Here is a 22,386-nt window from a genome sequence, read left to right on the forward strand (position 1 = left end):
CCCCGCCCACCCCATTGATCCGGGTAGTCCGTGGCGCGTGGGCTGTCCTTAGATAGGCTCCGCCCCTCCCGGCTCCCCATCCGAGCCTGTGACTGGCCTTCGGTGCGCCCGGGGGCGTGGCCGGCGAGGCGGGGCGAGGCGGGGCGCGGAGGGGCGGGGCTCCCGGAAGCCGCCCCTCCCGCTAGCTTGCCGGCGTCTCCGAGCCCGCGCTCCCAGCTGCAGAGCGCCTGGCTTGCCTCCCGCGCGGTCACCGCCGGCCCGCCGCCCCCGCTCCCGCCCGCGCCCGGAGCCCCTGCCTCGCGCCCGATGGTGAGCAGTGTGTTGTGCCGCTGTGTGGCCTCCCCGCCGCCGGACGCCGCCGCCACCGCCGCCTCTTCGTCTGCCTCATCGCCGGCGTCCGTGGGGGACCCCTGCGGCGGCGCTATCTGCGGGGGCCCGGACCACCGGCTGCGCCTGTGGAGACTCTTTCAGACGCTCGACGTCAACCGGGACGGCGGCCTGTGTGTCAACGACCTGGCGGTGGGGCTGCGGCGCCTGGGACTGCACCGCACCGAGGGCGAGCTCCAGGTAGGCTGCGCGCGTCCTCAGCACTGGCGGGGAGGGAGCCCCTCGAGGGCCGGGTGACAGGTCTCGGGGGACGGCCCCTTGGGCTGGGCGGAACCCCCACTGTCCAGAGGAAGGGTGCCCCCTGACTCACTGAGGGACACCCCACTTATGCCCTGGTGGGAGCGGGGCTCCTTCCTGACTTCTTTGGGTGCTTGAGCCGGGTTCTTCGTAGACACAGGTGGGCATTCTATGGGCTTTCTGATGGGCGAAAAGCCCTTTCTTGCGCAGAGTAGAAGGCCAGGTCTCAGGAGTGTGCCTTTGTCACCTCCTGACCTCAAGGCCAAGCTGGACGCTCCCTTCACCCAAGGATGGGTTCATCCATCAGTCTCCAGCAGCACCCCCTCCTTTCCCTCTCGTTTCCATGCCAGCCGTGGGCCCTGATCTGGTTCCTTTCAGGAACGTGTGGGAGATGAAAAAAAAATTGGTATTGGGGTTTCAGGCTGATCCGTGTGGACGCTGGCGGCGAAGACTGACAATTCTCATGGTTTAGGCTCATCTCCATTGCCCTGTTTATCCAGAAAATGGGATCGTGATCCCTGCGGGGTTGGAGTGTGGACGGAGTGAAAGAATCTGGGGGAAATTTTTTTTCTAAAAGTCAAAGCGAGATTGTTACTATTGTGGGCTCTTGGCCGAGGTGTGGGCATAGGGGCGCAGAGAAATGGTCATCCCTGGGCCTGCCAGGAAGAGAAGTGCTGGCCTTTCGGTATGAGAACCTCAGAGCAGAGGCTGTTTCTTTCCCTTCTGTCTCTTCCCCCTTCAGTCTGACTTGGCAGGTGTAGCTGCCATTTTCCCAAGTATTTCATTTACTGTAGCTTAGCCTGATTTACAGCCTGGAATAGGACTCCTGAGTACTTTACCTAAGAACCTGTTTCACTGCTGAGTTAGTTTGGTCCATTTGTACACATGACAATTAGAGAATCTCATAGCCAAGTATGAAAAGAATCTGGTAAACCGCCAATGAATTAAACCAATTTGTTGGGTGGGTGTACATAGGTGTTGTTAACTCATGTTCAAGATTCTTGGATCAACATCCAAGGTATTTAGCGCTAACTATTAGGATCAGCCTAGGAGGACCAAGAGCAACACTACGCAAGATAGAATGGTTGAGTTAAGTCCAGGAGATTTAGAGACAAGTTTTTTTTGTTTGTTTGTTTTGAGACGGAGTCTGGTTCTGTCTCCCAGGCTGGAGTGCATTGGTGCAATCTTGGCTCACTGCAGCCTCTGCCTCCTGGGTTCAAGAGATTCTCCCGCCTCAGCCTCCCCAGTAGCTGGGATTACAGGCATGTGCCACCACACCCAGCTAATTTTTTTTTTTTTTTTTTTGAGACAGTCTCACTCTGTCACACAGGCTGGAGTGCAGTGGTGCGATCTTGGCTCACTGCAAGCTCCGCCTCCCGGGTTCACGCCATTCTCCTGCCTCAGCCTCCCTAGTAGCTGGGACTACAGGTGCCTGCCACCATGCCCAGCTAATTTTTTTTTTTGTTTGAATTTTTAAGAGAGATGGGGTTTCACCGTGTTAGCCAGGATGGTCTTGATCTCCTGACCTTGTGATCCGCCCGCCTCAGCCTCCCAAAGTGCTGGGATTACAGGCGTGAGCCACCGCGCCCGGCCACCCAGCTAATTTTTGTATTTTTAGTAGAGATAGGCTTCCACCATGTTGGTCAGGTTGGTCTCGGGCTCCTGACCTCAGGTGATCCACCTGCCTCGGCCTCCCAAAGTGTTGGGATTACAGGCGTGAGCCACCGCACCCGACTAGAGACAAGTTTTTTTGGTTTTGTTTTGTTTTGTAATGTTTCCAGTCAGTTTTACACAAAATAGTGTTGTGAACTGGAGATTTTCCTGTATGTATCTGATGAATACTCACTTGAAAAGGTAGAATGGCTGGCCGGGCACAGTGGCTCACGCCTGTAATCCCAGCACTTTGGGAGGCCAAGCCGGGTGGATCACCTGAGGTCAGGAGTTTGAGACCAGCCTGACCAATTTGGAGAAAACCCATCTCTACTAAAAATACAAAATTAACGGGGAGTGGTGGTGCATGCCTGTAATTCCAGTACTCGGGAGGCTGAGGCAGGAGAATCGCTTGAACCCGGGAGGCGGAGATTGCAGTGAGCTGAGATTGCACCATTGCACTCCAGCCTGAGCAACAAGAGTGAAACTCCATCTCAAAAAAAAAAAAAAAAAAGAAAGAAAGAAAGAAAAGAAAAAATAGGAAGGCTAAACCCAGAGGGTTTCTGTTTCTGCTTTTGTGAACCTACCCAGTTGGCATTGCTGCCAGGCACATTGAGAACGTCTGGCTGCGGGAGCATGTTAAATGTCTGCCCCATGCTTTGTGCATCAACTAGAGTCACAATGTTCTCGAGATTCAAGGCACATCTGATATTGATCCTAATCTGTTTTTTTAGTGGTGAATTTCTCGGGGCAAATAAGGAGAAAGTGATCATTTTTCTTTCTGGTTTTGAAAGAAAACTTTTATTAACCAAAGAGAGCCTAGCCCCTTGGGGTCACTTTGACTCTAAAATCTTTGACTCCGTGACAGATCTAAGTTCTATGATAGGAAGCATTTCTTTATTCTTTTGGTGTGTGGGTTTAGTATAGAGTGTATTTCATTTATTTATCTATTATTATTATTACTTTTCTGAGATGGAGTTTCACTTTTGTTGCCCAAGCAGGAGTGCAATGGCATGATCTCAGCTCACTGCAACCTTTGCCTCCTGGGTTCAAGTGATTCTCCTGCCTCAGCCTCCCTGGGACTACAGGCACACTGGGACTACAGGCACGCACCACCACGCCCTGCTAATTTTTTTTTTTTTTTTTTTTTGTATTTTTAGTAGAAACGGGGTTTCACCATGTTGGCCAGGCTGGTCTCAAACTCCTGACCTCAGATGATCTGCCCGCCTCGGCCCCCCAAAGCACTGGGATTACAGGCATGAGCTACCGCACCTGGCCTATTTATCTATTTTATTTTTTTTTGAGATGCAGTCCGCTCTGTCGCCCAGGCTGGAGTGCGATGGTGTGATTTCACTGAAACCTCTGCCTCCTGGGTTCAAGCAGTTCTCCTGCCTCAGCTTCCTGAGTAGCTGGGATTACAGGCGCCCGCCACCATGGCCCGGCTAATTTTTGTACTATTAGGAGACAAGGGATTTCACCATGTTGGCCAGGCTGGTCTCGAACTCTCGACCTCAAGTGATCTACCCACCTCGGCCTCCCAAAATTCAGGGATTACAGGCGCGATCAACTGCACCAGGCAGTATAGACTGTATTTCTACTACTTTTTTGGCTTTTGAACAAATTCAGTTGTTATACAGCTTTGAGATCAGAAATAATTTATTAGCTCATTACCTGTAAAGAAGCACAAGTTAGTCCTGTGGGGAACGTTTGAAGTCTTAGAGAGAAGATCTGCCTTTTTGTAAATAACTGGGCAACAGGAAGACACCCTGCCTCTTGTACCCCCATACCACTTCCTGTTGAATTAGCATTAGTATTAACTGCCTACAGAAAAAGCAGTGCTGAGGCTTTGCAGAACTAGCAGGAGCTGAAAGAGAACTGTGGGGCCCTTTGGGTCAAAATGGGTCATCTGCCATGGGAATAGATGTTGAAGAACACATCAGACTTTGGAAGGTGCTTCCTATGGCCCCTATGAAACCAGTGTGAGATGCTAGGGTTTCCACAGGAATCAGCTGTGAGTGCTTATCAGGGGGTGATGGGTAAACCCAGGCCATGTGACTTCACAAAGCCTCTTCTTATAACAGTCTGGGTCAAGTTTTCTTTAAAAGTAAACCAGCAAGTTTTGCCATCTGCCTTTGTTTGAGAAGAGATGGGACACTCATAAAAATTGCTTAAAATGGAAGTGGGCAGAGAAACCGATGGCAGCCAGCCAGGGAAATTTTCTTTGTAAAGGGCATGTAAGCGAGAAGCTTGTTCTGGGACAAAAAAAGGGAAGAGTTCATTAAAGAAGAAAGAAAAAAGATGACGACAACAGTAGTGACTTTGGGAGATGAGACTCAGCCAGAGCTAATTATAGATTGCCTATTTAAGGCATTTTCCTGTGACCAAATACAATCTGTGTCTTAAAACAAATTTAAAACATAGGTTAGAACTCAGGCAGCCAATTAGAGGAAGAAAGCAAGCTGTGTTGTGTGTAAACAGTTGTCTCTTCAGCTGAGGCTTTGGGGCTCTTGTAAGGGGCTGGTGTTTATGGCAGGTGAGGTTCTAGATGAGCTGCAGTTTGCTCATTTAGAGACTGGCATCCACACCATCTCTTTTGAGCCCCACAAAAATTTGTTAAGTAAGCAAGTCAGTAAAATGATTTTCACTCCATTTTACTAGGGAAGGAACAATGGTTCAAAAAGGCAGTGGAACAACCTCAAAGATCATTTGATCGCTAGGAAATTGGACCAGAGAAGGAATTGGAACCATCTTCTGATTCTTGCTCCTCTCCTCCTTAACACAGTTTTTTTCAGGAACATGAAGAGAATTCTAAAGTTCTTTTGGGGAAACTTGAGAAAGAGGAGGAGAGATAATTTAGAACCACATATTTTGCTCCCAAAGTATAGGTTTCAAGATTATCCAGTTTACCCTGTCAAAGAACAAGAATCCGCCCTCCCCTATTTCTCTCCCTGACCCGAGCAATGCACATGAGGCAATCCCTATTGACTTGAAATTATTGAATGGAGATCAGTAATGTCAAGTTGGTATTGCTTAATCAGACAGACTGTTGAACTCTATACTTTTTAAATGTTTGGCCATTTGTGGATGTTTATCAAAAGAGCCAGACTTAGATAAGACAGTCTACAGAAGAAAGCTCCTTTCCAAGAGATAGACATTATTTGCTATAATATAATGGCCCTTTAGGAAAAGAAAAATGCTTTTCACAGATTGGATTAAATTCATATATTAAACTAATTGTGTTATATTGTTGCATAATCGGTCCCTGGCTCAAAGTCATAATTATCAAGTCAACTAGAATACTTTTTTTTTTTTTTCGAGACAGAGTCTTCCTCTGTCACCCAGGCTGGAGTGCAGTGGCGTGATCTCAGCTCACTGAAACCTCCACCTCCCCGGTTCAAGCAATTCTTTGCATCAGCCTCTGGTGTAGCTGGGATTACAGGCCTGCGCCACCATGCCCTGCTAATTTTTATATTTTTAGTAGAGACTGGGTTGCGCCATTTTGGCCAGGCTGGTATCCAACTCCTGGCCTCAAGAGATCCACCTGCCTCAGCCTCCCAAAGTGCTGGGATTACAGGTGTGAGCCACCATGCCTGTCCTTGAGAAGATTTTTTTTTTTTATTTTGTGACGGATTCTCACTCTGTCACCCAGGCTGGAGTGCGGTGGTGCAATCTCAGCTCACTGCAACCTCTACCTCCCTGGTTTAAGCAATTCCCCTGCCTTAGCCTCCCAAGTAGGTGAGATTACTGGCGCACACCACCACGTCAGGCTAACTTTTTTGTATTTTTAGTAGAGACGGAGTTTCACCATGTTGGCCAGACTGGTCTCGAACTCCTGACCTCAGGCAATCCGCCCGCCTCAGCCTCCCAAAGTGCTGAAATTACAGGCATGAGCCACCATGTCCAGCTGAGAAGATTTTTTTTTTTAATAAGTTGATATTTGGAAAGATGCAGTCCCATACCCTGATCCTAAAACCAAGTAACAAGTAAGAATAGGGCTGGGCGTGGTGGCTCACGCCTGTAATCCCAGCACTTTGGGAGGTCGAGGCGGGTGGATTACCTGAGGTCAGGAGTTCAAGACCTGCCTGGCCAACATGGTGAAACCCCATCTGTATTAAAAATACAAAAATTAGCCGGGCGTGGTGGCACACGCCTGTAATCCCAGCTACTCGGAAGGCCGAGGCAGGAGAATTGCTTGAGCCCGGGAGACAGAGGTTGCAGTGAGCCGAGATCGTGCCAACACGGGCCTGGCCGACAGAGCCAGACTCTGTCTCAAAAAACAAAACAAAACAAAAAAGAACATATGAGGCTGGCCACGATGGCACTTTATGAGGCTGAGGTGGACAGATGGCTTGAACCTAGGAGTTCGAGACCAGCCTGGGCAACTTGGTGAAACCCTGTCTCTACAAAAAAATACAAAAATTGGCTGGGCACAGTGGGTCACGCCTGTAATCTCAGCACTTTGGGAGGCTGAGGTGGGCAGATCACTTGAAGTCAGGAGTTCGAGACCAGCCTGGCCAACATGGTGAAACCCCGTCTCTATTAAAAATACAAAACTTAGCCAGGCATGGTGGCGTATGCCTTTCTGTAGTCCCAGCTACTTAGGAGGCTGAGGGAAAATTGCTTGAACCCGGGCAGCGGAGGTTGCAGTGAGCCAAGATCACGCCACTGCACTCCAGCCTTGGAGACAGAGTGAGATTCCATCTCAACAACAACAACAACAACAAAATTAGCTGGGCATGGCGGCCCATGCCTGTAGTCTACCTACTCGGGAGGCTGGGGCAGGAGGATCGCTTGAGTCTGGGAGGCTGAGGTTGCAGTGAGCAGAGACTGTGCCATTGCACTTCAGCCTGGGCAACAGAACAAGACCCTGTCTCAAAATAGATATAAATAGAGAATGAGAGAGCACGAGCCTGTCTGATCTGGAGCTTCAACTAGATGAATTTTTTTGATGTTCAAAGAGTTATTACTGGCCAGATGCAGTGGTTCACACCTGTAATCCTAGTACTTTGGGAGGCCAAGATGGGTGGATCGCTTGAGCTCAGGAGCTCAAGACCAGCCTGGGCAACATAGCAAGACCCCATCTCTGTTTTTTATAAAATAAAAAAAAAGAAAAGAAAAGAAAATGGGGGCCAAGTGTGGTGACTCACACCTATAATCTCAGCACTTTGGGAGGCTGAGGCAGGCAGATTGCCTGAGGTCAGGAGTTCAAGACTAGCCTGGCCAACATGGTGAAACCTCATCTCTACTAAAAATACAAAAACACTAGCCAGGCGTTGTGGTGTGCACCAGTAATCCCAGCTACTCGGGAGGCTGAGGCAGGAGAATCACTTGAATCCAGGAGACGGAGGTTGCAGTGAGCCAAGATTGCGCCACTGCACTCCAGCCTGGGTGACAGTGCGAGACTCTGTCTCAAAAAGAAAAAAAACAAAAGAGTTATTACTTGTTGAAGTCTCACATCCCCACAAGGGAATGATAGAAACAAATATTTTTCTGGTATTCATTTCTTCATTTCTATTCCAGCTGAGTCTTGAATTCCTGGGCTCAAGCGATCCGCTTATCTCGGCTTCCCAAAGTGCTGGGATTACAGACCTAAGCCACTGTACCCAGCCAATTTTTTATTTTATTTTATTTTATTTTATTTTATTTTATTATGCCTGTGACACAGCCTCAGGGGTCTTGATGACATGTGCCTGGCAGCCAACTTTTTATTATTTGTTTATTTATTATTTGAAACAGGATCTTGTTCTGTCACCCAGGCTGGCGTTCAGTGGTGCAATCACAGCTCACCGCAGCTTTGACCTCCCAGGCTCAATCTATCCTCCCACTCAGCCTCCCAGGTAGCTGGGATTACAGGTGTGCACCACCATGCCCAGCTAATTTTTGTATTTTTTGTAGAGACGGGGTTTTCCTATGTTGCTCAGGCTGGTCTCGAACTCCTGAATGCATGTGATCCTCTCGCCTTGGCCTCCCAAAGTGTTAGGATTACAGGCATGAGCCACCATGCCCAGCCTAACTTTTTTTTATTTTTATTTTTATTTATTTTTTTTTTTTTTGAGACAGAGTCTCGCTCTGTCGCCCAGGCTGGAGTGCAGTGGCGTGATCTCAGCTCACTACAAGCTCCGCCTCCTGGGTTCACGCCATTCTCCTGCCTCAGCCTCCCCAGTAGCTGGGACTACAGGCGCCCACCACCACGCCCAGCTAATTTTTGTTGTATTTTTTAGTAGAGACAGGTTTTCACCATGTTAGCCAGGATGGTCTTGATCTCCTGACCTCGTGATCCAACCGCCTCGGCCTCCCAAAGTGCTGGGATTACAGGCGTGAGCCACCACACCCGGCCCTAACTTTTTATTTTTAACCATTAATTATACTAATGCGAATTTGGCAGAACCATAGAATTTAGTCTTGGATGGGTCACGGGCCATCATGGTCACTAGCCAGCCTTCCACCCAACATGGAGATAAGCTCTCCTGGAGCATCCTTCGCAGATGGTCATCCGCCCTTTCTATTGTGAACCTAATTGGAGTCACTGTGAGTTCTCTGTCATGTTAGACTGAAATCTTGTATCTGCTGCTGCCCATTGCCCCATGTGTACCTTCAGGAGCAAGACAGAAAAGTGATCCAAGGGCCCTTTATCTGAAATCTGTGGTCTTATCTTCCTATAATCTCTGCTGCTGCTAAAAACAGGTATCATCATGCACTTCTCAGGTGACGTGCTGTCCATACCTTACAGTTCCCTTAGCTGAGACAATAACCCATGGGGTTTATAGTACAGACTTTCCTCGGAAATGTTACGCTGATTGAAAGAAGCCAGTCGCGGCCGGGCGCGGTGGCTCACGCCTGTAATCCCAGCACTTTGGGAAGCCGAGTCGGGTGGATCACGAGGTCAGGGGATCAATACCACGGTGAAACCCCGTCTCTACTAAAAATACAAAAAAATTAGCCGGGCGCGGTGGCGGGCGCCTGTGGTCCCAGCAACTTGGGAGGCTGAGGCAGGAGAATGGCGTGAACCCGGGAGGCGGAGCTTGCATTGAGCCGAGATCGCACCACTGCACTCCAGCCTGGGCGACAGAGCAAGACTCCGTCTTAAAAAAAAAAAAAAAAAAAAAAAAAAAAAAAAAGAAGCCAGTCGCAAAGATCATGCACTGTATGATCCATTTAGGTGAAAGTCCAGAATGGAGAAGTCTACGGAGACAGAAAATTGAGTAGTGCTTGCCTACCTGGGAGTGGGGTACTGGCGGGTAGAGAGATAGGAAGGTGAGATGAGGTTTCTTTTTGAGGTGCTGGAAATATTCTCAAGTTGACTGGAGTGATGGTTGCACATATCCGTGAAGATACTGAGAACCACTGAACTGTATACTTTAAATGGGTGGCTTATGCCTGTAATCCCAGCACTTTGGGAGGCTGGTCAGGAGTTCGAGACCAGCCTGGCCAACATGTAGAAACCCCATCTCTACTAAAAATACAAAAATTAGCCGAGCATGGTGGCACACATCTGTAATCCCAGCTACTCGGGAGGCTGAGGCAGGAAAATTGCTTGAACCTGGGAGTTGGAGGTTGCAGTGAACCGAGACTGCGCCACTGCACTCCGGTCTGGGCAACAGAGTGAGACTCTGTCTCAAAAAAAAAAAAAAAAAAAAGGGTGATTTGTGTGGTATGAGACCTGGGTTCAAATGTTCTTTCTGCTGCTTGCTAGCTGAGTGACCTTGAACAAATGACTCACCCTCTCCAAGTCTGTTTCCTTATCAGAAACTTGTTGGTATGAGGACCTACTGCATAAGGGGGGTGTGTGGGTTAAATTAGACAAAGCATAGAAAGAGCCCAGGACTGGGTCTGGCACATATTCACCAAGTGACTTCCCCATTGGTTCTTTGAAAATAAGGTGCCCAGAATTGGTCAGAATCACCTATATTTTGCCCCTAGTTTGCTTAGGTGAAAAGCGAAAGGCAAGGGAGGGCAAAGCCTGGGGACATCAGCATTAAAGGGTGTGTGGCACCCAGGGAGACATAGCCCCACCCCAGCAACCTGGAGAGGGAGAAGCTTCCGTGATGTGGAAGGGGATGTCCGCTGTGGAAAACCTGGGCTCTGTGGACATCAAAATGAGCAAAGAAACAATAAAAAATTGTAGTAGACTCACTCACTCTATCTACACAAAAAGACGTCTTTGGGGCCCGCATGCTTTCCCTGGACAGAAACAGGACCTCCTCATCTTGCAAGCCTGTTGCCCTCTCAGAAGCCGTGGATCGTCTTTCCTAAGTACAGAGTTGACCTTGAAGTTGTGAAAGTGGAAGCTCAAGTGGAGCTTACTTCAAAGCTTTGGAGATTATCTCACTAACCAGCATTACTTTGCAGAAGTGGGACTAAGGCTCGGAGGCTGGGTTGCTTGGAGGCCAAGCCAGTTCCAGAACCCAGGATTTTGACTCTGCCCCATTTAGCTCAATGCAGTGCCGCCTTCCTTCTTTGACTGTGGACACTTAACTTGCCTTTAAAACTTGGCCACATTTATTTTCATAGTTTATGACATTGACATACCTGTGCATAACTCTGTCTCAACATTTTAAGGCCCTGGTGGTGCACAGGAAGCCGTGACTAAAATGATAGGTACACTGTTCCTAATACGGGATATAAAAGACTCAACACCACACCTGAAAAAAGAAGCTGTTGTCTTAAAGATGCATCTTCCTTTAAAGTAAATGAATAACAAAGGTAGGCCATAAGGAGCTTCTTATCTACTTTAAGCTCTTGGCTGGCTTTTCCAGGAAGTTTGAGGAGAAGAATCATGACTCATTTTCTGCAGGGTCAATGGGGAAACTGGAGAGGTGGCTGTCCCTGTTCCTGCCGGTGCCTGAAGCTTTCAGTGTTGCTCCATCAAACTCTGGCTCCATACCTTTCCTCCTGTCCTCCCTCCCTGGTGGCTGGAGTCTAATGTGACACTTCTTCCAAAACACAGAACCGCCTACATTGTGTAAGAAGACTCTCAAAAACCATTGATTGAAATGCTGCTGATGCAAAAAAAAAAAAAAAGTGGAGAGAGGGTAGTTTAGATCACCAAGAATAAGAACCAACTGGCTGGGCGTTGTGGCTCACGCCTGTAATCCCAGCACTTCGTGAGGCCAAGGCAGGTGGATCACTTGAGGTCAGGAGTTCGAGACCAGCCTGGCCAACTGGCAAAACCTTGTCTCTACTAAAAATACAAAAAAAAAAAAAAAAAAAAAATTAGCCGGGCCTGGTGGCGCATGCCTGTAATCCCAGCTACTGGGGAGGCTGAGGCAGGAGAATTGCTTAAAAAACCCAGGAGGGGCCAGGCGCGGTGGCTCACGCCTGTAATCCCAGCACTTTGGGAGGCCGAGGCGGGCGGATCACGAGGTCAAGAGATTGAGACAATCCTGGCCAACATGGTGAAACCCCGTCTCAAAAATACAAAAATTAGCCGGGTATGGTGGTGCACGCCTGTAGTCCCAGCTACTCGGGAGGCTGAGGCAGGAGAATCGCTTGAACCTGGGAAACAGAGGTTGCAGGCAGCCCAGATCGTGCCACTGCTCTCCAGCCTGGTGACAGAGCGAGACTCCCTCTCAAAAAAAAAAAAATTAGCTGGTCCTGGTGGTGCGTGCTTGTAATCCCAGCTACTGGGGAGGCTGAGGCAGGAGAATCGCTTAAAAAAAATTCAGGAGGGGCCGGGCATGGTGGCTTATGCCTGTAATCCCAGCACTTTGGGAAGCTGAGGCAGGTGAATCACTTGAACCTGGGAGGCGGAGGTTGCAGTGAGCCGAGATCACGCCACTGCACTCCAGTCTGGGCAACAGAGTGATACCCCATCTAAAAAAAAAAAAACAAAACAAAACACAAAAAACCCAGGAGGTGGAGGTTGCAGTGAGCTGAGATCGTGCCACTGCACTTCTGCCTGGGTGACAGAGCAAGACTCCATCCCAAAAAAAAAAAAAAAAAAAAAGAACCAACTGTCTGTTAAGTCCTTATCTGTAGAGTAGATAGGACACAGTGGAATGGTCCTGTTGATTAAAACCAGCTATGGTGCACACCTTCATCAACCTTGTTGGGCTTTTTTTTTTTGAGACGGAGTTTTGCTCTCATTGCCCAGGCTGGAGTGCATGGAGGCATGGAGTAGCTGGGATTACAGGCATGTGCCACCACGCCCGGCTAATTTTTTTTGTGTATTTTTAATAGAGATGAGGTTTCACCATGCTGGCCAGGCTGGTCTTGAACTCCCAATCTCAGGTGATCCACCCACCTCGGCCTCCCAAAGTGCTGGGATTACAGGCGTGAGCCACCACCCCCAGCCATTGTTGGCCTTTTCTATCCCACTTGCCCAAAACCCTGTTGTTGCTTTTGGTTAAGGCCTTTAGATTGAGTTGGAATCCATGTAATGTTAGAACTGGAGCGTTTTTTCAAGGTTGTTCAGTTCACTCCCCACATTTTACAGGCTGGAGAAGTTAAGCAATTTGTCCAGTGACCTATAAAGGCATTGAAGGGGGGATCTTAGGGAGAAAGACAAGGTTCCTCAGCACCCCTTAGTGATGCATTTATGGACACAGTTAACTTTTTTCCTTTTTTCATTCACGTCTTGGGTGTATTTTTTGTTTGCCAGAGTCTCTTCCTCTCTAACCTACAGAAGAAGGAAAAATAGGATCTAAAGGTAGATAGTTCTATAGCTAAAGAATTCCTTTTCTGAATTGTTTAGGAGAGCTGGCTTGGTTTAAACCAGCTATTAGCCGGCATTCATCCAGTTGCCCTCCCACCCTGAACAGCTGTGCTGCGTGTAAGGCAGCCCTGGGAGGGTTTCACCCCCTTGACCTCTCTACTGCCTGCAGTCCTTGTGCAAAGCAGAGCAAGCAGCTGGTGAGAGTTAAGTTTGTGTTGAGTCAGATCATCTCAGTGTGAGTGCAATCCTGAGATCTGTTTTCAGAAACTAAAAACATTTTATGTTGCTTTAGTAATAAATTTGTTGGTTTGCTTTTTCACGTGGGAGAAGGAAAGGAGAGGATAAGGACAGGGTGGGTACAACAAGTAGGCTCACATGGACGAATTGTGTGGCTCCCACTGGCCAGTGTTGGGTTGCTTCAAAATTTTTTGAACATTTTAGGTGATTGGATTGTCACATGCTGGCCTCCATACCATATTCACCCCGTGCTCCTTACTCTTGGTGCACACGTCTAATCTAAAGGAGAATCATGCTCTTATAAGAGCAGAAAAAGAAGAGAAATTAGGCCGGGCACGGTGGCTCATGCCTGTACTCCCAGCACTTTGGGAGGCTGAGGTGGGAGGATTGCTTGAGGCCAGGAGTTTGAGACCAGTCTGGGCAACATAGGGAGACCCAATCTCTACAAAAAATTTTAAAAAATTAGCCAGGCATGCCTGTGGTCCCAGCTACTTGGGAGGTTGAGGTGGGAAGATCCCTTGAGCCTGGGAGGTTGAGGCTGCAGTGAGCCATGATCATACCTGTACTCCAGTCTGGGCAGCAGAGCCAGACCCTGTCTCAAAAAAAATAAAGTAGAAATCCCATATTTCCACGGAGACCCTTGCTTCTGTAGAACTTGACTTGTTACATCTTAGAATCCTACACTTAAGAGTTGGGTAAATTTTGTATGCCTCTAACTTTCTTGTAGAGAAAAGAAAAAGACATCTTTAATATGCATTCACCTTGAACTTGGGACCTCGAAGGGGACTGGCTTTTCACCAGGAGTAAACAGAAGCCATCCACAAGACTGAGGGTTTTCGTGCCGGATTTCTCTTTTCCTTCCACAGTTACAGGAGTTTTCTTTAGGGAGTTTTTGTCAAAGCTAGATTTTCCGGTTCTGTTTCCTAAAATGGAAATAGATCATGGATTTCCTTTTTTCATTATTGCAGTTCTGTCATCTGCCATACCTTAGTTTCATTTGTGCCAAATGAGGTGAGTTGTGGCTCCTCTTCATTGTCCAGTTGTTGCTGAGTCACACCAGGTGGGCGTTTAAGAGTCCTGCCTTACAGCCTGAAACTCCAGCCGCCCAGCGCAGGCAGCACATAGGAGCTGAGTTTTTCCGTTGGCTGATTGGTTCATTCCAGCGGAGACTGACATTCACCTGCTACAGTCCTGCCTCTGGAATAGCCTGGCACTGCCATATATCAGTATATAAAAGAGAGTCTTCAAACTCTTGCCTCCTGTACCACCCAAAAATAATTTTGAAAACAGCATATCCCCTTGCACATTTTGTACATCTGCTTTATTATTTTTATTTTATTTTATTTTAAGACAGTCTCGCTCTTTGCCCAGGCTAGAGTGCAGTGGCGCAATCTTGGCTCACTGCAACCTCCGCCTCCCGGATTCAAGGGATTCTCCTGCCTCAACCTCCCAAGTAGCTAGAATCACCACGCCTGGCTAATTTTTGTATTTTTAGTAGAGATGGGGTTTCACCATGTTGGCCAGGCTGGTCTCAGGTGATCCACCCACCTCAGCCTCCAAAGTGCTGGGATTACAGGTGTGAGACACCACGCCCGGCCTGTACATCTGCTTTACATGTTTTTGTTTGAGGCTGGGCGCAGTGGCTCAGCCTGTAATCCCAGCATTCTGGGAGGCTGAAGCGGGCAGATCACAAGGTCAGGAGTTCAAGACCAGCCTGGCCAACATGGTGAAACTCCATCTCTACTAAAAAATACAAAAATTAGCCGGGCATGGTGGCGGGCGCCTGTAGTCCCAGCTACTCAGGAGGCTGAGGCAGAAGTATTGCTTGAACCCGGGAGGTGGAGGTTGCCGTGAGCCAAGATAGTACCATTGCACTCCAGCCTAGGTGACAGAGTGAGACTCCGTCTCAAAAAAAAAAAGTGGTTTTTTTTTTTGGTTTTGGTTTGGGTTCTGGTTTTGGCCAAAATCTTAGAGCTGCATATATGACTCATTTAATTTATGGAAAAGTCCTTTTATATGACCATATTGGCTGTGCCAGTCCTCATCAAATCAATCAGCCTAATCATACTGACTTTCTGTCAAATAAAATCTCGCTTCATCTGTTAACTTTCTAAAAAGTGTTACTACTCTTCCCTCTCATGGCTTCTGAGTGTTAATATTTCTTTTTTTTCTTTTTTCTTTTTTTTTTTTTTTGAGATGAAGTCTTGCTCTGTCGCCTAGGCTGGAGTGCAGTGGCGCGATCTCCGCTCACTGCAAGCTCCGCCTCCCGGGCTTACGCCATTCTCCTGCCTCAGCCTCCCGAGTAGCTGGGACTACAGGCACCCAACACCACGCCCAGCTAATTTTTTTTTTTTTTTTTGTATTTTTAGTAAAGATGGGGTTTCACCGTGTTAGCCAGGATGGCCTCTATCTCCTGACCTTGTGATCCGCCCGCCTCGGCCTCCCAAAGTGCTGGGATTACAGGCGTGAGCCACCGTGCCTGGCTGAGTGTTAGTATTTCTAAGATAGGTACTAGGCAGTTAAGCAAGGAGGTGATGAGACCTGGAGATTGCCGTGGAGTTGGTCAGTCCTGAGAACTCGCTTTCTGCGTTGTTCTTCTAAGACTCCCTTGGGCATCTCCAATTGTCTTTGTGTGTGGTGCTCCAGGCTCCTTTATACTCTGGGCATTTTATCAGGGTAATTTGGAATAAGTCAAGTGCCCATGATTCGACTCACTACTTCCCTCTAGAGGTGTATTCCATTACTGTTCTCTGAAAAGTACCCATTCTAAGCCCCACCAACCAACTGAATGGACCTCAGGGGGCTAAGGGCATTCCAAGTAAACGCGAAAAACTAATTCAGGCCATGATGGGAAGGGAGGGACATGCCTAATTATACCCTCCTCTCTGCAATTCAGGCACAACCGACCAGCATTAACATTAAAACAGATTTTTTTTTTTTTTTTTTGATACAGTCTCACTCTGTTGCCCAGGCTGGAGTGCAGTGGCGCGATCTCGGCTTACTGCAACCTCGACCTCCTGGGTTCAAGCGATTCTCCTGCTTCAGCCTCCCGAGTAGCTGGGTTTACAGGCGCCCTCGGCCTCCCAAAGTGCTGGGATTACAGGCGTGAGCCACCACGCCTGGCCTGACACTCCTTTTTATTGATTCCAGGTTTTTAGATAATAACCCTTTCAACCCCAATTTCCAATCAGAAAATCTTTGAACCCACCTATGATCTGGAAGCCCCCGCCTTCAAGTTGTCCCACTTTACTGGGCTGAACCAATGTACACCTTACATGTATTGACTGATGTCTTCTTGTAACTTCTGTCCCCCTAAAATGTATAAATCAACCTGTCACCCAGCCACCTTGGGCTCATGTTCTCAGGACCTCCTGGGGCTGTATCATGGGCCTTGGTCACTTATATTTGGCTCACAATAAACCTCTTTAAATATTTTACAGAATTCGATTCTTTTCATTGACACCATCAGCCTCTATTGTCTAGATTCTTAGAACAGTGGTTATTTCTGCAGGTATTAACCTCCTCTTAACCAGATTCTATTGATGTTTATAAGCTACTTTTACAAGAGGGTTACACTTGTAACCTGGATATGGGTCTATCCCTGGATATGGGTGATTCATCCTACCCAAGAAAGCTACATGTGAAAGGAAAGAAATGTACTATATTAACCTACAAGGAAATCAAAGACGCAAGAAAAATGTTTTAAAAAATATATATTGGGCCAGGCACAGTGGCTCACACCTGTAATCCCAGCACTTTGGGAGGCCAAGGTGGGAAGATCACTTGAGATCAAGAGCTCAAGACCATCCTGGCCAACATGGTGAAACCCCCGTCTCTACTAAAAATATAAAAATTAGCTGGGTGTGGTGGCGGGCGCCTGTAGTCCCAGCTACTTGGGAGGCTGAGGCAGGAGAATCACTTGAAGCCAGGAGGCGGAGGTTGTAGTGAACCAAGATCACACCACCGCACTCCAGCCTGGGCAACAGGAGCAAAACTCCGTCTCAAAAAAAAAAAGAATTGGAACAGGTGTGGTGGCTCACATCTGTAATCCAAGGTGAGGCCAGGATGGGAGGATCACTTGAGGCCAGGAGTTCAAGACCAGCCTGGGCAACATAGCAAGACCCTATCTTTACATATATGCAATATATATATTTAAACACATATAGGCAAGGTATGCAATTGAACACATTTCCATCGATTCCTGTCTTAGGTGCTGGTCTAGGGAAGTTTAAGATAAATAAGGCATGATCACTAACACCTAGTTTATTATTTTTTTCTTCTGCTTGCTTTGCATTTAATTTGTTCTTTTCTGATCTCTTAGGGTGGAAACTGAAGTCACTGATTTTGAGACCTTTCCTTTCTAATATAGGTATTTCCTTCTAAGTACTGCTGCGGCTGCATCCTACAAATTTTAATACATTGTGCTTTCTCACCATTCAAAATACTTTCTAATTTCCTTTTTGATTTCTTCTTTGACATATCACGTGAATCATTTACAGTTGTATTATTTAATTTCCAAATATTTAGGTATTTTCCAAATATCTTTTTTTTCTTAAGAGACTGGATTTTGCTATGTTGCCCAGGCTGGTCTTGAACTCCTGGCCTCAAGCGATCCTCCCACCTCAGCCTCCCTAGTAGCAGGAACTACAGGTGCGTACCTGTCATTTTTTTCCAATTTAATTCCACTGTGGTCAAAGTACATACTTTGTATGAGTTGACTTGTTTTATGGGTGGAATATGTTCTGAGTGCACTTGAAAAGAATGTGTATTCTGCTGTTGTTGGGTGGAGTATTTTGTAAATGTCAGTGTGGTCAAGTTGGGTGTTTGTTTTTTGTTGTTGTTTTTTTTAAGACAAGATCTCACTCTGTTGCCCAGGCTAGAATGTGTGGTGTGATCATATCTCACTGCAACCTTGAACTTGTGGGCTCAAGCAATCCTCCTGCCTTACCCTCCCGAGTACCTAGGACTACAGGTGTGAGCCACTATACTCGGCTAATTTTTTTTTTTTTTTTTTTTTTGAGACAGAGTTTTGCCCTTGTTGCCCAGGCTGGAGTGCAATGGCGTGATCTCAGCACACTGCAACCTCCACCTCCCAGGTTCAAGCAATTCTTCTGCCTCAGCCTCCAAAGTAGCTGGGATTATAGGCATGTGCCACCACACCCGGCTAATTTTGTATTTTTAGTAGAGACAGGTTTTCTCCATGTTGGTGAGGCTGGTCTCGAACTCCCGACCTCATGTGATCCACCCGCCTCGGCCTCCCAAAGTGCTGAGATTACAGGCGTGAGCCACTGTGCCTGGCCACTTGGCTAATTTTTGTATATTTTCTAGAGACAGGGTCTTACTTTGTTTCCCAGGCTGGTCTGAAACTCCTGACTTCAAGCAATCCTCCCGCCTCAGCCTCCCAAAGTGCTGGGATTACAGGTGAGAGCCACCATACCTGGCCTAGTTTTAGAATCTTAAACAGTATACTTTGATTTCTATCCTCCCAGCCTTTGAGCTGTGGTCCTCATGCATTTTACTGTTACACACGTTATAAACCCACAGTGTATTGTTTTATTTTTGCTTTAAATAGTCACTTATCTTTTAAAGATACTTAAATAGGCTGGGAGCAGTTGCTCATGCCTGTAATCCCAACACTTTGGGAGGCCAAGGTGGGTGGATCATCTGAGGTCAGGAGTTCAAGACCAGCCTGGCCAACATGGTGAAACCCCATCTCTACTAAAAATACAAAAATTAGCTGGGTATGGTGGCGGGTGCCTGTAATCCCAGCTACTTGGGAGTCTGAGGCAGGAGAATTGCTTGAACCCGGAAGGCGGAGGTTACAGTGAGCTGGGATCGCACCATTGCAGCCAGCCTCAGCCTCCCAAAGTGTTGGGATTACAGGCGTGAGCCACCGTGCCTGGCCCCCAGTCATTCTTTTATTTTATTGTATTTTATTTTTTGAGACGGAGTCTCACTCTGTCGCCCAGTCTGGAGTGCAGTGCAGTGACGCAGTCTCGGCTTACTGCAACATCCGCCTTCTGGGTTCAAGCGATTCTCCTGCCTCAGCCTCCCGAGTAGCTGGAACTACAAGCATGAGCCACCACGCCTGGCCAGAACCCAGTCATTCTTATCTGTATGTAGTGGGTCTTGTTTTCTCTGTCTGCTTTTAAGATTTCCTCTTTATCACTGGTGTTCCGAAATTTAGTTGTGATGTGCCAGAGTTCGTTTTTTCGATGTTTCTTGTGCTTAGGGTTTGTTGAGCATCTTAGATTTGTAGATCTGTAGCTTTTAATAAATTTGGAGAAATATTTGGCCATTATTTCTTTAAATTATTTTTTCAGCCCCCTCCTTCATGGACTCCAGCTATGGGTGTTAACCTGTTTGGGTCATCCCACCGCTCACCAATGCTCTGTTTGTTTTGTTTCCTCTGTGTTTTATTTTAGGAAGTTTCTATTGCTGTGTCCTCAAGTTTATTAATATTTTCTTCTGCAGTGTCTGATCTGTTAAAATCATTTTTCATCTGAGACATTGTAGTTTTTACCTAGAGTTTGAGGTGGAGCTTTTTAATCTGCGGAGTCTCTACTTGACACACTTGATCTTTCCTTACTTTCTTGTGCATAGGAAGTGCAATTATGATAATTTTGAATGTCCCTGTGTACTAAGTCTATCATACATGTCATTTCTGCTCAGTCTCTATTGATTTCTGTCCTCATTATGGGTCACCTTTTCCTGCTTCTTTGTAGTTCCTATTCATTTTTTACTGGATTTTACCCTCTTGGGTGCTGGTTATTAGTGTATTCCTATGAATATTCTTGAGCTTTATCTTGGAGTAGTTTGACCCTTGCAGGGCTTGCTTTGTTGGGTGGAACAAGGACAGCATTTAGCCTAGGGCTGGCTTTGCCTCACTGTAGAGGCAAAACCCTCTGAGCACTCTTTCTGAACCTCCCTGTATTCTGAGGTTTTCCACTCTGGCTGATGGGAACGGGAACTATTCCTAGCCCTGTAATCCTTTGGGATGGTTCTTTCCCCATGCTTAGGTAGGTTCCTCCCACCCATGCGCTGTGACTCCCTGGGAACCCTTGGGGGAGCTCACTCCCTGTGCAGCTCTCTCCTCTCCGGCGCTCTGTCTGGCACACTCTAGCTGCCCTGGCCTGGCCTCCCCAGCCTCTCAGCCCCATCTCTTGAACATCAGGAGGCTGCTGGGTTCCACCTGGCTTCTCTGCTCTGCACCTAGACTGGAAGCTCCAGGCAGGAAGCTGGGGCAATGGGAGGCGCTCCTGGCTTCATTTGTATACATTTCTCAGGAATCAGTGTCCTTAGCCTGTTGTCCAGTGGCTGGGAAAGATTGTTTTCTATGTTTTGTTTGCACTTGTAGTTATAGGCAGGAAGGTGACTTAGTCCCTGTTACTCCTGTCTTTGCTGGAAGCCCTTGAACTCATAACTCAGTTCTGTGGTAGGAGGAAGTGCATTAAATTAAAAAGCGGTAATCTACTAAATAAGGGATTTCTCTTATGTGTGTAGATGGGAGGCCAAAACATCACTATCTCCTCCATCTGGCCAGACTTTCTGTGCCTAAAAACAGGGCTCACATTCATTAAAGGATTTATTTATTTATTTTTGAGACAGGGTCTCACTCTGTCAACCAGGCTGCAGCCTCCACTTCCCAGGCTCAGGTGATTCTCCCACCTCAGCCTCCCGTGTAGCTGGGACTACAGGTGCGCACCACCATGCTCGGCTAATTTTTGATTTTTTTGTAGAGACAGAGTCACATTATGTTGGCCATGCTGGTCTCAAACTCTGGGCTCAAAAGACCTGCCTTGGCCTCCCAAAAGTGCTGGGATTACAGACGTGAACCACCACTCCTGGCCAAAGGATTTTTATTTACTTAGGGTTTTTGGCTGTGGACTGGCTCTTCTTTAGTATTAAAATGATCTAGTTGCATGAATCGCAATCATTTTGTAGATAATAATAATAAAATAGCTAATAGCTCCATGTACTGTCCTAAGAACTTTATATATTCTCTAATTTAGTCTTTAACCAATTCTATGAAGTACTAACTCCATTTTGCACATAAGGCTAGTGAAGCACAGAGAGCTGAAGTATCTTAGCCAAGATTACACAGCTAATAAGTGATGGCCAGGATTGGAATTTGGGGTCTGGCTCCAGAGACTGTGCATTTAATCAACATGCAAAACTGCTTCTGGACAAGTTCTGTTTATCTAGTGAGGGGGCAACTGATACAGGCTCCTTCAGCTTTCAGAACAAGCCTTAGGACCCCATCTCAACCATCTTACTTTCTCTCCAGATTGTCTTTTTTTTTTTTTTTTTTTTTTGAGACAGGATCTCACTGTCACCCAGGTTGGACTGCAGTGGCACGATGATGGCTCACTGCAGCCTTGACCACCCATGCTCAAGTGATCCTCCCACCTGTCAGCCTCCTGAGTAGCTGGGACTACAGCAGGCACCACGATGCCTGGCTATTTTTTTTTTACTTTTTGAAGAGGCAGGTTTCTCCACATTGTCCAGGCTGGTCTCAGACTCGTGGGCTCAGGCAGTCGGCCCACCTCCATTTCCCAAAGTACTGGAATTACAGGTGTAAGCCACTGCGCTCGGCCTTCTTTTTCAATGATTGTTTTATTTACATGTGTATGTGTGTATGCCTGGGTCATACATGCTTATGGTTCAGTTTCGCAAGATATAAGAGGATGTTCGGTGAAAACATGTCTCTCATCTGCCTTTCTCCTCTCAAAGCCCCAAGTGTCCTCCCTGCCCCACACCCTCTCTTCAATTTGATTGTCTTTCCAGAGGCCGTCTTCACAAATAAAAGCTAGGAATAAATGGCAGCACACAATCCCCTTTCTTCTATACTTTGTCATTTAACAAGTTGGTTTTTTTTGTTTTTTGTTTTTGAGATGAAATTTCGCTCTTGTCACCCAGGCTGGAGTGCAATGGTGCGATCTTGGCTCACTGCAACCTCCGCCTCCTGGGTTCAAGTGATTCTCCTGCCTCAGCCTCCCAAGTAGCTGGGATTACAGGTGCCTGCCACCATGCCCGGCTAATTTTTCTATTTTTAGTAGAGACGGGGTTTCACCATGTTGGCCAGGCTGGTCTTGAACTCCGCCTGCCTTGGCCTCCCAAAGTGCTGGGATTATAGGCATGAGCCATCACATCCAGCCTTGTGTTTGTATTTTTAAAATAATGGTTGTGGGGCCATACGTGGTGGCTCGCTCCTGTAATCC

General features: G+C 47.2%; 1 protein-coding gene across 2 annotated transcripts in view; it reads left to right on the forward strand.

Annotated features, from left to right (window-relative positions):
* The first annotated feature begins 151 nt into the window (after window positions 1-151).
* The window catches only part of SLC25A25 (solute carrier family 25 member 25), a 40,913-nt gene continuing 18,678 nt past the window's right edge, over window positions 152-22,386 (forward strand). For both annotated transcript variants that reach the window (XM_031014319.3, XM_031014320.3), the window contains exon 1: window positions 152-567. In XM_031014319.3, coding sequence (XP_030870179.1) covers window positions 307-567 — 261 coding nt within the window. In that variant the 5' untranslated portion in view covers window positions 152-306. The remainder of the gene's footprint in view (window positions 568-22,386) is intronic.

The sequence above is a fragment of the Gorilla gorilla genome, chromosome 13 (assembly GCF_029281585.2).
Source record: "Gorilla gorilla gorilla isolate KB3781 chromosome 13, NHGRI_mGorGor1-v2.1_pri, whole genome shotgun sequence".
Lineage (NCBI taxonomy): Eukaryota > Metazoa > Chordata > Mammalia > Primates > Hominidae > Gorilla > Gorilla gorilla.